Below are 18,269 nucleotides of genomic sequence, written 5' to 3'. Positions count from 1 at the left end.
TGTTGTTGTTTTTATATGTGTGACGTATTTTTTTTTTCCTTCTTTATTATGCATTTTCGGCCGGTGCGACCTATACTCCGGAGCGATTTATAATCCGAAAAATACGGTAATGATACTTACTTTTATCATTTTGTAGTGCAGAAGGTTAGAAAATGTTTGATCAAGTGTAATTAGACAAATAACTGTTATGGACTTATGCTGTCTTTAAGCTGAAGTGGAGTGGTAATTATTTTTTTGGCGACACCTAGTAGTCACAATAATTAGAATATGTTCATGACACAGTAAGTTGAATGATGCAGACATGTTTGTTACTGGATACTTTCTAATACTCTTTTGCCTTAGAGACTTTGTACAGTCGAACCTCGATTTACAAACCAATTTATTTGCTAACTATTCGCTCGCTTCCTTCTCTGTCTGTCCCTGCCAGCTGCTTTTTCTCCTTAAGTCCTTGTTGGTGATGTCAATGTTAGGGCTGTGAATTTTTGGGCACCACACGATTGGATTCGACTCGATTCTCGGGTGTAACAATTCAATTCAGAATCAATTCTCGATTCAAACTGATTCTCGATTCAAAATCAACGCTTTTTTTTTAATAACATTGGGTGCCAGTTCAATGATTAACTACATTCATCCATAAAATAGACAAACAGCTCTAACATATTTTTTATATTACTTAAAAGAAAACTTTTTTTTTTTTCTACCCAAACATTTAATAAAGTCAAATACAAATAAGGCAAGAGAAGTATTCCACTCTTCTCTTTTCGAAAGAAAATCTGTACAGCTGATATGGGCATCTACATCAACAATATGATTTGCCTGAGTAGCTGTACAGGACTAATTAAAAAAAGAAAAATTATAATAATAATTTTTTATAATCGGTTAAGTATACCAGTAGTTACAAATAGGAATGGCGATTAATTTGAAAATCTATGTTTTTTTACACCCCTAGTTAATGTGGTTGGATTTTACTGTTTTAAATGTTTATAAAGGATTGTATGATCGTTTGAGAGTGGCTTTTGCGCGTGTGCGCGTGTTGTCAGGGCAGCACATACAGCACACATCAGTTATTAAATAGAAAGTTGATTCATCACGTCCTTGTTATGTTTGTTTAATATACAGTATTGTTAAGCACTTTGTATTGTATTCAAAGTGTACAAACATTCAGTAAAATATGGACTTTTGTCGAGGCTGAAACCCATTATTCGTAATTACATTGTTTCTTATGGGGAACTCCGCTTCACTATACAAACTTTTCGATGTGCGAACCATGTTCAAGAATCAATTAAGTTTGTATACATAGGTTCCACTGTATGTGTAAGTAATATGCAACTATAATTATTTGATACTAGTTTATATTGACAAATATGCTGTTTTAGACTGCAATATTGTTTAGTTATTATTACGCATGTCTAGCTTGTGTGCTTAGCTGTTACGTAGCTGCTCGCTCCTAGTAGCCTATAGCCTACCATGTTTACCTTTTGTAAATGACTTGACTAAAATAGAAGAAAAGACCAACCGTGTGTGCTTATTGGAGGACATTTGAATGTAAATGGCTGTCCAGCTTTACACAAGTCAACACGCTGCAGGACTGCCTGTATCAGAGCTTATATCGGATATTTTACATTAAGTAAATTTACATTTGAAACGTATTTTTCGTTGATATCAGACTGATATCAATATCCGATCGGGACTAATCTTTAAGCATAATTTCTTCTACAAAACCCAAAACCAGTGAAGTTGTCACGCTGTGTAAATCGTAAATAAAAACAGAATACAATGATTTGCAAATCCTCTTCAACCTAAATTCAATTGAATACACTGCAAAGACAAGATACTTAACGTTCGAACTGGTAAACTTTGTTATTTTTTGCAAATATTAGCTCATTTGGAATTTGATACCTGCAAGATGTTTCAAAAAAGCTGGCACAAGTGGCAAAGAAGACTTATTTGGAAAATCCCACACGTGAAAAGGCTAATTGGAAACAGGTGGGTGCCATGATTGGGTAGAAAAGCAGCTTCCATGAAATGCTCAGTCATTCACAAACAAGGATAGAGCGAGGGTCACCACTTTGTGAACAAATGCGTGAGCAAATTGTCGAACAGTTTAAAAACAACATTTCTCAATGAGCTATTTGCAAGGAATTTAGGGATTTCACCATCTACGGTCCGTAATATCAACAACAAGTTCAGAGAATCTGGAGAAATCACTGCATGTAAGCGGCAAGGCTGAAAACCGACATTGAATGCCCGTGACCTTCGATCCCTCAAGCGGTACTGCATCAAAAAGCGACATCAGTGTGTAGAGGATATCACCACATGGGCTTAGGAACACTTCAGAAAAACACTGTCAGTAACTACAGTTCCTTGCTACATCTGTAAGTGCAAGTTAAAACTCTACTACGCAAAGCGAAAGCCATTAATCAACAACACCAAGAAACGCTGCCAGCTTCGCTGGGCCTGAGCTCATCTAAGATGGACTGATGCAAATTGGATAAGTGTTCTGTGGTTTGACAAGTCCACATTTCAAATTGTTTTTGGAAACTGTGGACGTCGTGTCCTCCGGACCAAAGAGGAAAAGAACAATCCGGACTGTTATAGGCGCAAAGTTCAAAAGCCAGCATCTGTGATGGTATGGGTGTATTAGTGCCCAAGGCATAGGTAACTTACACATCTGTGAAGGCACCATTAATGCTGAAAGGTACATACAGGTTTTGGTGCAAAATATGTTGCCATCCAAGCAACGTCTTTTTAATGGATGCCCCTGCTTATTTCAGCAAGACAATGCTAAGCCACATTTTGCACGTGTTACAACAGCATGGCTTCTTAGTAAAAGAGAGCGGGTACTAGACTGGCCTGCCTGTAGTCCAGACCTGTCTCCCATTGAAAATGTGTGGCGCATTATGAACCGTAAAATACGACAACGGAGAAATCGGACTGTTGAACAACAGTCTATAAGCTATACATCAAGCAAGAATGGGAAATAATTCCACCTGAAACGCTTCAAAAATTGGTCTCCTCAGTTGCCAAACGTTTACAGTGTTGTTAAAAGGAAAGGCCATGTAACATAGTGGTAAAAATGCCCATGTGCCAACTTTTTTGCAATATGTTGCTGCCATTACATTGTAAGTTAATGATTATTTGCCAAAAAAAATAAAGTTTCTCATTTCGAACATTAAATATCTTGTCTTTGCTGTCTATTCAATTGAATATAGGTTGAAAAGAATTTGCAAATCATTGTATTCTGTATTTATTTACGATTTACACAACGTGCCAACTTCACTGGTTTTGGGTTTTGTAATACCTCACATAGTTCAGTTACATAAGTAAAACAGTGGGTCAGAGGGAGTATATTTAGTAGAAAACTGACTTGTTGCAGTGTTGCTTCAGATGTTTTTTGTAGCTGTCGTCCTGCAGCACCACCTCCGGGTTACAGTGGGCTAGCCAGTCGGCGTTCTTCAACTCTGGATCGTTCAACCCAATCTTCACTTTGGTCCCCTTACGACCACGAGGAACTGGCACTGATAAACCTGAGGGACAGACGAGGAGGAGGCTATATTGCTTGAAAGCGGTGGTTTCTTGATAGACGCAACAGAGCGTGGGTAAAAAGGCAACAGGCTAACCTGAGTGGTTGAGGAGCTCCTGGTCTTGTCCGTCCTTGCTGGGTGAGATCAGATCCCAGATAAAGCTTTTGATCTTGTCGTCACCTTTGTAGTGTTTCAGACAGTAGACCAGCAGAGCCCTACAAAAACAAACACCATTCTCCTACCATTATTATTACATTTTCTATTTTACAAATCATTTCAAGGGGTCATATTATGCAAAACCCACTTTTTCTTGCTTGTTGGCAAATTTTTTGTGTGTCTTTTGGATCCTCATAAGTGCCACAAATGTGAATTCCAACCATGCAGGCATTGGGGAGATATTTATAAAACAATTTTTGTCCAAAAAATCCATTTGAGATTTGCCCCAACCATTTTTAATTTCTATAGTGGCAGTTGGTCTCTCCTGCTTGCTTCTTTGTTTTGTCTTAACTTTCCTGTTGCCTCTTTTTGCACTGCTCTCCAAATCTAAACATTGGAACTAATTAACCGGCCTCAACGAAATTGACAAGATCTTGGGTTTGGGGGAACCTGCCTGTCTTGACGGAGCGGTTGTTGCTGGACACACGACGGACTCTTGGGAGAAGAAGGAGTGCCGCGTGCCTGGCGACCCTTTCAGTCGAAGACGTGAAGATATCTACCTATTCAGAATTATGACAACTGGACATCTGCTGATTGGAGTAAGCGTTGCTCTGGTTTGTCGACAAATTGGAAGTTGCTGGTAGTCTTCAAAGTACCCCAAAGCTGCCACAAATGATTGGAGGATGCGGGAAGAACTGTGGACACTTTTGTGATTTGGATCATCGGACTGTCCGCCCCACAGGAATTTTGAAGACCAGTCATAGACAATTTAGAGTGAAAAGCACATTTTATTTTCACTCGCATACAAAACATTCTAACTTGGATTGTTTCCCTGGCTTCGAGACTCTCCTGGAGGACAGTGCGGCGAAGACACAACAAACTCCCTTCTTGTCTCTCATGGACACACACCTGTTGTTGTTTTTGGACTGACTGGCGGCTGCAACAACACCAAGGCCGCGGAACAGAGACATGCAGCAGGCTTACACACACACATGCATCCACAAAAAATATACGCCCTTGACGCGAATCCCTTAGGGGTGATGGACGGCTGGGAAGCGCCTGAAGAGCTGCAGCCTCCCTCCGTAGCCCCCACTCCCTCCCCTCTGTTGCAAGTCTCGAGTTGTATGTTGTAATATGTATACGTGCTATGCTATGGAGTTTTTTCCCCACTCCAGACTAGGGTTGTCCCGATCCGATATTTGGATCGGATCGCCCGCCGATATTTGCCAAAAAATGCGTATCAGCAAGGCATGGGAAAATGCCGATCCAGATCCAGTTTTTAAAAAAATTCCGGTCCGGGTTTTCCAACGCACCGATTTAAATAATACATTACACTTTTATGCTGCTCCCTAATTTCCGTAGCGCATTTTCCAGCACACCTTCAACACATCCACAGGTCTGTGTCCTAACCGTTAAGACGGCCATGTGAATTAAAAGTTACCGGTAAAAATGTCAGCTGTCTCTGTGCGATATAGAAAATGACTATCGTGAAATTCGAGTACACGTTCTCACGCAGTTGCTTTTAGCTGCTGGCATTACACGACAGGCTCTTCTCACTCTTTCCTGTCTCCTTCTCACAGACAGACAAGCGCACCTTCTTACACACGTCACATACTGTCACGTCATACGTCACATACGTATACGCCCTCGCGCAGCAGAGAGGTAGCAGCATGGCTAACGTTAGCTGTGATGCTAGCGCAGCCGTGCGAGTGGTATTACGAATGAAGGAAGAATTAATTAATTCCCACAAAAAACAGCAGGGGGTCCATCGTCTGGCGGTGGTTTGGCTTCAAGTGGGAATATGTCGAACAGACAACCGTAATTTGTCAATTTTTTATAGCGTTGCTATAAAAAGTAGTATTACTGCTAATATGTAGCATTATTTGAAAAGTCCCCTGCTCGAGAATGAAGAGTGTTTGAAACTCCGCACGTCAACATCTCCATTCGGTGCCACACGCCCACACCATCAAAATGCAGAGGCAAACATTTCCAGATCAACACCGTATGAAAAAAATGGTGATTTTTTTAGTTGTGATTTCCTTCTCTGCATGAAAGTTTAAAAGAAGCATATATTAATGCAGTATGAATAAGAATGTTTTAATGTAGACACATAGAATCATCATACTGCTGTGATTATATGCATCAAGTGTTAATTTAAGGCTAAGGCAAAATATCGAGATATATATCGTGTATCGCGATATGGCCTTAAAATATCGCAATATTAAAAAAAGGCCATATCGCCCAGCCCTAGTTCAATGATGCCATTTCTGTTTGTCATGTATAATTTTGTCTATTTTGTGTTTATCCTTGAATAAACAGGTACATTTCTTGTTACCAACCATTGTGTATTATTCAAACTCACCTAATTCAGCTGGCCAGTTGTTATCAAGAGTACTAAAACCCTTTTCAACATGAATCTGACAACTAAGTAGGCTAAATAACTTGTAACTTTAATACATGCTCGGATAGGCCAGTATCGGCCAGTATCGGTATCGGATCGAAGTGCAAAAACAACATCGGTATCGGATCGGAAGTGCAAAAACCTGGATCAGGACATCCCTACTCCAGACTGGGCCCCCTTGTATTTTTTTACTCAACCTCCACCAGCGTTGACCTTTTTCCCCATCTTTTACGGGGCGCCTTGTGGTGACCCATCAACGTTTTTGTTCTGTAACCCTGTACAGTTTGTTTGTCTGATCTTGAACGGGTTTGTGCTGAAAACAAAGTTTTGTTGTACTTGTGCAATGACAATAAAGACCTACCTACCTACCTAGTCCAAACGAAAATATGACCCGATGACGGAAAATGCTGTTATTGTATTAACCAGCACAGGTCATGACACAAACCTCATCTGAAGCAGCAAAAACTGCCTACTTAAATTTTTCGTTTTGTGACAATATACCTACTCGTAGTGTTGTATGGGGGGCCTAGCAAGGACTGCAGCCGGACACAAAACCTACCTCGGTCCAATGGAAATATACAGAAGGATTTAATCACGTAGACAGTTCATACAACTTATGGCAACGATAGATACAAAGAAATGTAAGTCTCAGTAAGAGTAGATTAAAAATGTAATACGTTAGCGACGTAGCATTGTAGCATAACCGAAAATAAGGAGACAGACATAATAAACACGTAGCCTATACTGTATATTTAAGGCTTCATGGACTGAAAGGCGTTGAAAGAGATAATCTTAAACTAACATTTAAGATGCTTTCATCTGCCCGGTTCTGAAGTCTCTTCTTCTTCGCTTTCCTCTCGCTGCAGATCAGACTCTGGCTCCTACATGTACGGTTGGATACTAAAATCTTCTGCTGTCGCCATTTTAAACAAAAATTAGCATATAGTTCTAACTTGTGAAATTTGTTGGTATGAAAGTGTACCGCTAAAATTACAACATAACTGACAGGGTGTTGCCGTAGTCACAGCCATCTGGAGGGGGCGAGGTGTAGAACAGTTAATTTGCATGTAATATGACCTGAATTCCAAAACGGCTCATTTTCAGAGACACTCAGAAAGCGGCTAGAAGTCGGTCTGTGAAGTAAAATTTACAGAACATTTTGACCAAAGCACCACTATTACATGTTATGTAGACCCCTTTAGGAATATTTTTTAAAAAGAGCATGTCTATACATTGTTCTTCTATCAAACAAACCAGATACCCTTCTCTTACTTATTTACATGACAGCATTGAACTAAAGTTTGTATCAAATACTAACCTAATCTTCCCAGCTCTTTGTGTACAACCCAAATAAGTAAAGGAGCGATCACATTAGTGACTTTGGTAAACGCAGATTAAAATGTTCCTTATAACTGCCTGAATTTTCATTATTCAGCTTAACAAGATAGTTTGGACAATTGTATGCTTTATAACACTATGGAGAAAAGCCTTTTCTGTTCCCAGCACACAAAGCAAGGTCCATCAAGGCTTGCTTCGATTTGTCATCCTTTTTCAAATAATGCTGACCTGCAAATGGCTTCCATGTCTCTCTCTGCCAAGTGCCACTTAAAGCGACCGTGGTTTAGGATGTCCTTCCACCTGCCCCACCTTGACACAGAAGAGGAATCATTAACAGGTTGATTTACTTTCCATTCAAAAGACAATTTTCAAGTCCGACATTTACTCATCCAACTTCATTTACATTTACGTCAAAGCTTACTGGAAAGTGAGCTGATGGGTTGAGTAAGTTTGCTACAGAATTGGACTAATATTTGTACTCTTCGTGTTCATGTAGCTGAGATAGGCTCCAGCATCACCCGCGACCCCGGAAGGGATAAGCGGTAGAAAATGGATGGATGTTGTTCATGATGTCTTTGGTGCTCATATTTGCATTGTAGGTTTTAGGTCAAGGACTGCAAGCTAACAAACTTGTTTTTAAGTTTTAAGGGCTTTTTCTTACCCAAAGATGAGCAGGTTCTTTTCCACCCGGAAACACTCAGCACGAAGGTAGCGACGACTGCGCTCTCCCAAGCGACGTGTTCGACATGGCTTCTCCTCCGAGTCACTGTCCAGTTCAGAGAACTCCATCAGCTCGTCGTCTTCAAAAGAGTTGTAGTGGCGCGTCTGCTTCCTCACACGAGGGGTGTCGATCACCAGTGACTCCTGTGATTTTGGAGATTAAGAAAGATGTTCTTAATAGTATTAGACCATCTGCAACATCTTCAGCCTCTTGGTGTAGCTCCCACCACATGACATTTTGCGTTTTGTTTTGCAGCTCCAGGCTATTTTTTAAATTTAAAGAGTAGGTAAAATGTCTCATTGTATAGTAAAGGTTGCCAAACACTGTCTTACACCTTAAACTATTGTAAACTAGGGATGTTCCCATCAAGGTCTTATGCTGAAAAAAATAAAAATACAACAGTGTAACAAATAGGGATGTATACCATGTACCAGTGTTTTTTGGTAACGGTTCCTAAATTTTTTTTTACACTAGTACCTTATTCTCTTCAATTACATACAATTGTTTGAGCAAAACAAAGTCAATAGTACAAAATAAACAAACCAGTGCTTCTTAATTATTGTTTATTATTGTGCGTCCAATGATATTGATATGTGTAAGAAATGTAGTATGAACATACACAGTTAGCTTTTAGCCACCTCTGTTAGCCGAGGGACCAAAAATAAATAAAAGTATCAGCCAGAGGAGATCGGCTTTTTTAACAACATTGAAAAGCATTGAAGGGCATTAAAATGCATCAGCCGATCGCATACTTTTTCATGGAAATCGCCCAAGACTGATGGTGGCCAATTGATCGACGCATAGCTAAATAAGTAAAAAAAATTACAGTTGGAATAGAAGTAAAAAAAAGTCATGTTTTGTGGCTCATTAAGAATAATAATATAATAATACTTCTTATTTACATTGTGGATATTGATGAAGAATCTGCGCATTTGTGAGTGTTCTAATGTCCCGGAACCAATTGAGTCGGACCCTGAGAGGTTCGTTTAGATATCTTAAGCATTAACTGTCTCTTGCTTCTTTACCTTCTCTGATCTAGAGTCAATTTCTACTTCTGCAATCTTGGCCCATTTCTGCCAGAAGTTGGGGTCGTCCAGAGAAATGTCGGTCCTGTTGCCGGAAGAGATGAAGCTGGCCTGTGGTGAAGAAAGATTTGCTTTTTTTGTTTCTCTAATGTTGTCGCACCATGAAAATTAATGCATGGTAAAAACGTAGTTCTCCTGCTGGTTGTCGCACCTTTGCAAACGTTGATCCTTTCCCTTCAGACTGTATGGTGATGGTCTGGGTTCTTCTCTGAAGGATCTGATCGATGTCCTCCTCGCAAAACTTGGAGCCCTCGTCTTCTTCATCCATCAGCGCGCCGTACGCCCCCTTTTTCAACAAATCTTCCACCTCCAGCTTGGACAGCTGCTGCACCTGCACAACATTCATCACATTCTCATAAGCAGGAGAAATTATCTTGCCTCCTGCCTACAGTCACACTGTCGCAACAATAGCGAAACCATCACCATTAAAGCTTTTCTTCAGAGAGCTGAAGCCTATCCCAGCTGACTTTGTACCCACAGGGCACATATAAACAATGTATAATTTACATTGAAGTTAACATGCTATGGACTGTGGAGGTGAACACAAACAAGCAAACTCTGCACAGAAAGTTGAGATTCAGTTAAGATGTTATGAATGTCAACATCAACAGAAAGTTGTTTCCATGTTGCACTACATGTCAGCTCACTCTTCATATCAGACGATAATCAGATCTGATGGTTTACTTTTTAAAGAGGAAAAGTTGCATGTAAATACTTAATAACTACACAGTTAGTCTCACCCCGTTGAGGTTCCCTTTGCGATTGATGTCCTGGAGGACGGCTTTGTCCAGTCCCAGCTTCAAACTGGCCTTGTCAAACATCTCTCTCTCGTAGGAATTCCTCGTGATCAGTCGGTAGACTTTGACCGCTTTGCTTTGGCCGATGCGATGGCAGCGCGCCTGAGCCTGATGGAGCGTGATTGGAAACATCCAGCATGAAGATGAACAGAATCAAGCATGGCTGGCGCAGAGACACTAAAGGCTGGAATATACTCTCGCGTCACGTAGCTTGCATCACCGCTGACGGCTTCATGTTTGATTGATAGCTCTTCCATGGAGGGTGGCGCAAGATGTGTAATTTTCTTCCAGAAACCTAAGGGGCAGTGTCTTCTGAAGGAGCAACTGCAGCTGCAATTGACTAGATTTTTACCTGCTTGTAAAGAGTGATGACAACTACAACATCAAGATCTTTGTCTACACTTGATCTAATCATTCAGAATAAACAGTTTACATTTAATGGACGTTTTACTCATAAACTAGAGAAAAATATGTCCGTGAAGATGGACTGTGCACCTTCTGAACAAGTCGCGCCAGAGGACACTATTATTTGCAACGCTATTCTGCCATTCGGTAAATGGTACAAGAGAAAACTAAAATGTAATTGAAAATAAACAAAACTGTTAAATAACTATTGTAATGACATGCTGGTGTTACTGTGTATGGTCATATGTTATTGGTGTTAGGCAATAAAAATTAAAGAGTGTCGTATTTTGTGACTTTCTTCTGGATGCAACAACAATAAAATAAGCTGAAAAACGATACATTCAGTAATTATTTTTAGAGCGCACCTAGATATTCAGTACACAATACCCGTTTTCTTGCAAATGCTTAATCGTTGCTTTATTGACTCGAGCTGGTGCCCACCTGCAGGTCGTTCTGGGGGTTCCAGTCCGAGTCAAAGATAATGCACGTGTCTGCCGCTGTCAGGTTGATCCCCAACCCTCCCGCTCTGGTGCACAGCAGGAAAACAAAGCGGTCTGAATCTGGTTTACAGAACCGATCGATGGCAGCCTGTCGCAGGTTCCCTCGCACGCGGCCGTCGATGCGCTCATACGTGTATCTGCAAGCCAAACACACAGAAAATACTTTGATTTGAAGCCCAGAACAGATGTAAGAACATCTCCTTCTCACCGCCTTTGGATGAGGTAGTCCTCCAGGATGTCAAGGCAGCGCACCATCTGGGAGAAGACCAGGACCTTATGGCCACCGCTCAGCAGTTTGGGTAGCAGCTTGTCAATCAGCACCAGTTTGCCAGCTGCCTGAATCATCGCCTGCAGCTGAACGTCAGGCACATCTGGACTGTGACTCTTCCTGAAGCTGTCCAGAATCTTCTCCTCTGCTCCTGGGAGAAGATCAAGGTCAGGTAGAAGTTACTCATGGCCTCTGTCAGAACGTTATGTAATGGATTGTTGTCGTAATTCTTTGATTAATAAAATAACTAATGGATGGATGGATGGAATAAGTAACAACTAAATAACACAGTAAGTAAGTAACATGTTACTTACTATAGCTAATCCATTGGGACACTTAAAAATAGTTTTTCAAAAGCAGAAATGTATAAAATGATCAAAACTCATCATGATATATTTTTGGGTGATATGGCAGTGGTGATGGTTCATTGGTTTTAGGTCAAATATCTTTAGTGTTTGTTTATATAAAGACAACAGGTTCTTCACTACACATTTCGTGGCCTGTCCCCAGACGATGGCACAACAAAACATATGGGATAAAATCATTACATGGATGTAAACTTGTGCAGCTTGAACAGATAAACAAGTCTAATACACCTGAAACAATTTACTTACCCTGGTCCAAACTACCTTTATCATTTCGGTGAACTGGCACACAGCCATTTCAGTAGAATGTTTGGGCCGGAATCCAAATTGTTTAAGTTTTAGTAAATTATTTTCCTCTAAATGGGTCATAAATTGCCACCAGCTTCTCAATTACCTTTGAAATCACAGGCACAATTGAAATTGGTCAAATTGCATGCATCATCTGCTGCACCAGACTTAAAAATTGGTGTCACAACAGCTGTTTAAAAACTTTGCGGGAATTCACCATTTTTAATTGATAGATTTACTAAGTGTAATATGGGTTTTGATAATATTGTAACATGCTTTTTTTGTTAAAGAGGTGACTATATTAAATACATATTTTGCTTTTAAATTGTTCAGATGGCTAATAATTTCCAGTATCTTGAATTGATTAGCCGTGTTATGTGAAAAGATGAGGGTGAATCTTCCGTATCATTGCATTGTAGCGGTCTTGGGATAAAACTGGCTGCAAGTTGTTGAACATAGTTATAAAAATATGAATTCAATTAATTTACAATTTCTGAAGCATCATTACTAACGATTCCATTAACATTAAGTTTAAATATACAATTCCCTGAAGTACCGGTAGATTTGCGATTGGTTAATTTATTTATATTATTTCCAAATGAGTGAACCATTTCCTCGAGAATCAGCAAACATATGCATGAAGTAAAAAGACCAGGACTTTCTCAGTTCACTAACCACTAGATGTAGGAATCTTTGGGCACCTCACAATTCGATTACAATTCAAGAGCTACGATACGATTACAAATCAATTATTAATGCAGTTATACTTTGTTTTTTGTTTTACTAAAAAAGCGTTTATCACTTGCAACTTAAAAAAAAAACCAATTCATTTGTAAAAAGAAACAGTTAAATTAATTTTCACATTTATTAAATTAATAAAAATGTGTGCAAAACTGGACCATAAGTCCCCGATAATAAAGGAGCTGGTCGGATCTCTCTGTGAGGTGGCTTGCTGCAGTCAGCTAAATTTTAGAACTGTCTGCATTACTTTATTTACAATAAATAAATAGATTATCGGTTTACTAATCGATGTCAGAATTGCGATGCATCTAAAAATCAATTATTTCCCCCACCTCTACTATCCACTTTATTTCTTAATCCTTTAAAAATAGTATATCTGTTAGTAACTTAGTTTTAAGGATATTTTCAGTGCCAAGTCTTGCTTGGCAATAATGGCATTGTTTATCCAGGGCAAACTGTGTTGTTTTTCGATAGTTTTTTAGAGTACAGGTGAATTTCTGAATAGTTTTTGATAAAATCTCATTTAATCGATCACAGAATGTATCTACCCTTTCAATTTGAATTATATTAAATTTATGGTTTGGAATTGCCGGGTTTTTTTGTGTCTGCAGTATTAGCAGTGATAACACACCTCTGAGACCTTACTTTTTAGGGCTTGGGCTAAAATGTCTAAAATATGGCCTAAAATATGGCCTTTTTGGTGAGTGGGCTCAGAAACATGCTGTTCAAAATTAAAAGCTTCAGTCATCGTTAAAGTTCCATTGCGGAGCAAGATGAGCCATCATCAACATGAACGTTAAAATCCCCAAGGATTAAAACCTAAATAAAACTTCTTGAAGACAAGAAGTCACTAAAATCCTTTAAAAAGACAGCAGCGCGGCCAGGAGGACTGTAGATCAACACACAATAAATGGGGGATGAAAACCCCACCTTGACCATTTGCGATTCAAAAGAAGAAGATTCTTGGTACTAGATCAATCTGCATGTGTGCGCAAAAGCCAGACCACCACCACAGTGGCAGGGGTGGGGCATCCCGGCAGCAGAGCAGCCAGCTGGGCAGAGTTAATTTAAATGAATAAACTCTTCCTCTCTCTCCCATGTCTCAGAAAGACACATGATATCCAGTTTCTCAGTTGAGAAAAGATCGTTAAATGAAAAGGATTTATTCCCAATTAAAAGAGCGTTCAAAAGGCCAACGTGGAGTGTGGATGACGTCACCAAGTCTGTGTTGCGCAACTGGGTTGGTCGAAGGCACTTCCTGACATAGCAGCAAGTATTCAGGTGAGTTGGGATACATTAAAAAAAGAGGAGGGAACGCTTGCTTGAACCTGTCCCGTGTATAAAACAAGCCTAACATTGACTCTCTGAATCTAAATAAATAGTCCTAATTATAAGTCGGTAGCGCCAAGACACATCCATTTTTATTCGGGCTGATATGATCACAGAAATTGTAAAAATAATTATTAATAATCTACACAGCATGGGACAAGCCGTGGCACCGCCGGCCAATTCGATATTGAGCCTGATTGGGATCATTTGTACTTTGTTACCTTACGTTTACGCTTCTGTTTGTGTGTGTATGCTTGCCATTTATTTCATTCTGCTATTGATAGCTCAACAAGTTACAGGCAGACTTGTATGTAACTTTCAGGAAAGGTCCAAAATTGAATAAAGAACAAATTATTACATTTTGGGGCTGATTTGGATAATTTCTATCACGTTACCTTACGTTTTCATTACGAGCTTCAACATCTGTGCGTGTGTACGTTTGCGGCCCCACCTCCACCCCACCCCATAGAGCCAAAAGGAGATGAATGACAAAGGGCTTCACTCCTTTAGTTGAATTACACTATAAATAGCTCACAAAGTTATGGGTTATTATACTGTATATATTATAATAGTTATTTGATGAAAATTTTGTGAAAAATCAGAAATGGGATAAGGAACAAGTGATTACATTTTGGGGCTGATCCAGATGACCATGTCACGCACGGCCTGTCACAGCAGGCCTTGACTTATTTTGAGTTTGTTGGTGTTTTCCTGTGTAGAACATTGTCGTGTCATGCTTATCATGTATTGGACTCATCTATACATTCTGGACTACCCATTGTGAACGCCATTTTGCGCGCCACGGTTTTTCATAAGTCTTTGCTGTCATCTAGCATTGTTTATTTTTGTAGCTACCGTATTTTTCAGAGTATAAGGCGCTCCGGAGTATAAGTCGCACCGGCCGAAAATGCATAATAAAGAAGGAAAAAAACATATATAAGTCGCACTGGAATATAAGTCGCATTTTTGGGGGAAATTTATTTGATAAAACCCAACACCAAGAATAGACATTTGAAAGGCAATTTAAAATAAATAAAGAATAGTGAACAACAGGCTGAATAAGTGTACGTTATATAACCAACTGAGAACGTGCCTGGTATGTTAACGTAACATATTATGGTAAGAGTCATTCAAATAACTATAACATATAGAACAGGGGTGTCAAACTCAAATACAGAGTGGGCCAAAATTTAAAACTGAACAAAGCCGCGGGCCAAGGTTGAACAAATTAACCTTTTAATAGGGACCCAAACAAGTTTTGCATTGAATTTTGAACAAGCAAGGCTTATATAACTTTATAGTGACATGCAAAATCAAGTTTTAAATAATAATAATAAACAAATATCAATGGCATATCAAATACAATTTAAATAAAAATGTAATGCCTCTTTTCTATTTGCAGCCTTCTGAGGTAAATATCAAAATTAACTTTTTCCACAGGCTAATAAATTTGAAAATAAAATAACAATGAATAAACCAACCATTCAGGACTTTAAACTGCTCAGTTTGCAACACACTGATCTAATCTGATGTGCCCAAGCCAGATACCTGGCATCTTTTCTTAGATGCTAGTTCATTAATGCCGGGGCCCAGGCTTTGAGCTGAGGCAACCTTCATTATCGAACGAAGGTGTTCTTCAGTCATTATACCTCGTAGTCCACCCGGACCACAGTCTTGGGGGCGTGCCTTAAAGGCACTGCATTTAACGTCCTCTACGAGCTGTCGTCACGTCCACTTTTCATCCTTTCTAACAACGTGCCGGCCCAGTCACAAGATATGTGCGGCTTCTGTACGCCCACACACGTGAATGCAACGGATACTTGATCAACAGCGATACAGGTTACACTGAGGGTGGCCGTATAAACAACTTTAACACTGTTAGAAATATGCGCCACACTGTGAATCCACACCAAACAAGAATGACAAACACATTTCGGGAGAACATCCGCACCGTAACACAACATAAACACAACAGAACAAATACCCAGAATCCCATGCAGCCCTAACTCTTCCGGGCTGCAATATGCACCCCCGCTACCACCAAACCCCGCCCCCCCTCCCTCAGTGCGTCGGTTGAGGTGGGCGGGGTTGGGAGCGGGGGGCGGGGTTTGATGGTAGCGGGGGTGTATATTGCAGCCCGGAAGAGTTAGGGCTGCAAGGTGTTCTGGTTATTTGTTCTGTTGTGTTTATGTTGTGTTACGGTGCGGATGTTCTCCCGAAATGTGTTTGTCATTCTTGTTTGGTATGGGTTCACAGTGTGGCGTATATTTCTAACAGTGTTTAAGTTGTTTATACAGACACCCTCAGTGTAACCTGTATCGCCGTTGATCAAGTATGCATTGCATTCATTTGTGTGTGCGTGCAGAAGCTGCACATATTATGTGACTGGGCCAGCACTCGTTGGACTGGGTGAAAAGCAGACGTGACGATATTCGGGATGGGCACTGAAATTTGAGAGTCTTCCGGGAGGGTTGGCAAGTATGAGAATTAGCGGTGAATGCGGTGTTACCGCGGCACCGCCGCTGTATATAATCGGCGGGCCAGCTCTAGTGTTAATTTGATATCGCCAATTTTGGCCCGCGGGCCAGAGTTTGACACCCATGGTATAGAACAGGGGTCGGCAACCCGCGGCTCCAGAGCTGCATGCGGCTCTTTGACCACTCTGATGCGGCTCAGCTACATACTTTACGACCCTCACGATTTACCCGGGAGACTTCCGGATTTCAGTGCCTCTCCCTGTAATCTTCCGGGGCAATTATTCCCCGATTTTCACCCTATCTACAATAAGAAAGGCATATTGTGATGACACAGCATTTAGCGCCCTCTACAACCAGCAGTAACAGTATGCCAGTCCAGGTACATGTTGTATGCAGCTTCTGTCTGCACACGTAAGTGACAGCAAAACATACTTGGTCCACAGCCATACAGGTTACACTGACGGTGGTGATATAAACAACTTTAACACTCTTACTAATATGCGCCACACTGTGAACCCACACCAAACAAGAATGACAAACACATTTCGGGAGAACATGCACACAGTAACACAACATATATACAACAGAACAAATACCCAGAATCCCATGCATCCCTAACTCTTCCGGGCTACATTATACAGCCCCGCTACCACCAAAACCAAATGGGTGAAAATCAGCAGACATTCGAGAGAAAAGTGGAATTGAATGTCGGGGGTCCATCCATCCATCCATTTTCTACCGCTTATTCCCTTCGGGGTCGCGGGGGGCGCTGGAGCCTATCTCAGCTGCAATCGGGCGGAAGGCGGGGTACACCCTGGACAAGTCGCCACCTCATCGCAGGGCCAACACAGATAGACAGACAACATTCACACTCACATTCACACACTAGGGCCAATTTAGTGTTGCCAATCAACCTATCCCCAGGTGCATGTCTTTGGAGGTGGGAGGAAGCCGGAGTACCCGGAGGGAACCCACGCAGTCACGGGGAGAACATGCAAACTCCACACAGAAAGATCCCGAGGCCGGGATTGAACTCACGACTACTCAGGACCTTCGTATTGTGAGGCAGATGCACTAACCCCTCTGCCACCGTGCTGCCGCGAATGTCGGGGGTCTCCCGGTAAAATCGGGAGGGTTGGCAAGTATGACGCTGTCAAGCGCCATTCATATAAAACTTGCGGGCCGTACTAACATTAAATTTACATATTAAGATGCGGGCCGCGTGTTTGAAACCTCTGGTTTATACATAGCACAAAGCAAAAAAAAACTTTGTATGCAGTGTTATTTCATTTTAAATTTCAAAAGAGTTTTGTGGCTCCCATTGTTTTCTTTAATTTGTGAAACTGGTCAATATGGCTCTTTGAGTGGTAAAGGTTGCCGACCCCTGGTATAGAACATGCTATATGTTTACCAAACAATCTGTCTCTCCTAATCGCTATATCCCATTAAATCTTATACGTCTAGTCTCTTACGTGAATGAGCTAAATAATATCATTTGATATTTTACGGTAATGTGTTAATAATTTCACACATAAGTCGCTCCTGAGTATAAGTCGCACCCCAACTATGAAAAAAACTGCGACTTATAGTCCGAAAAATACGGTAGTTCAGTTTTGTTTCCCCTATGCTTCGGTGCTATTTCCAGCAGCACTCAGTTTTGTTTAGTGTTGCATAGAATAAATAGCTTTTTACCTGCAAGTTGCCTCTTGCAATCTTCTGCATTTTTTAAATCCCAACAACCATCGCCAACATGCGCCGTAAGCGTTACAGACCATCAAGATTCAGGACTTGTTTATTATTGGCAGGTAGGGCTTGCCGGAAGTCTAAGCTCTCTGAGTGCTTTTCTAGTTAAATACGTATTCAATCAGGGATCA

The 18,269-nt window shown here is 40.6% G+C and overlaps 1 protein-coding gene across 4 annotated transcripts in view; it reads right to left on the bottom strand.

Moving 5' to 3' along the window:
- chd6 (chromodomain helicase DNA binding protein 6) overlaps window positions 1–18,269 on the bottom strand; it is a 135,119-nt gene that overhangs the window by 23,534 nt on the left and 93,316 nt on the right. For all 4 annotated transcript variants that reach the window (XM_062050739.1, XM_062050719.1, XM_062050725.1 and 1 more), the window contains 9 exons: window positions 11,136–11,346; window positions 10,869–11,064; window positions 9,966–10,130; window positions 9,377–9,556; window positions 9,166–9,276; window positions 8,081–8,283; window positions 7,648–7,728; window positions 3,621–3,739; window positions 3,368–3,527 (listed from right to left, as the gene is read on the bottom strand). In XM_062050739.1, coding sequence (XP_061906723.1) covers window positions 3,368–3,527; window positions 3,621–3,739; window positions 7,648–7,728; window positions 8,081–8,283; window positions 9,166–9,276; window positions 9,377–9,556; window positions 9,966–10,130; window positions 10,869–11,064; window positions 11,136–11,346 — 1,426 coding nt within the window. The remainder of the gene's footprint in view (window positions 1–3,367; window positions 3,528–3,620; window positions 3,740–7,647; window positions 7,729–8,080; window positions 8,284–9,165; window positions 9,277–9,376; window positions 9,557–9,965; window positions 10,131–10,868; window positions 11,065–11,135; window positions 11,347–18,269) is intronic.

Source organism: Entelurus aequoreus, linkage group LG01 (genome assembly GCF_033978785.1).
Source record: "Entelurus aequoreus isolate RoL-2023_Sb linkage group LG01, RoL_Eaeq_v1.1, whole genome shotgun sequence".
NCBI lineage: Eukaryota > Metazoa > Chordata > Actinopteri > Syngnathiformes > Syngnathidae > Entelurus > Entelurus aequoreus.
This window is presented reverse-complemented; position numbering and strand designations above follow the sequence as displayed.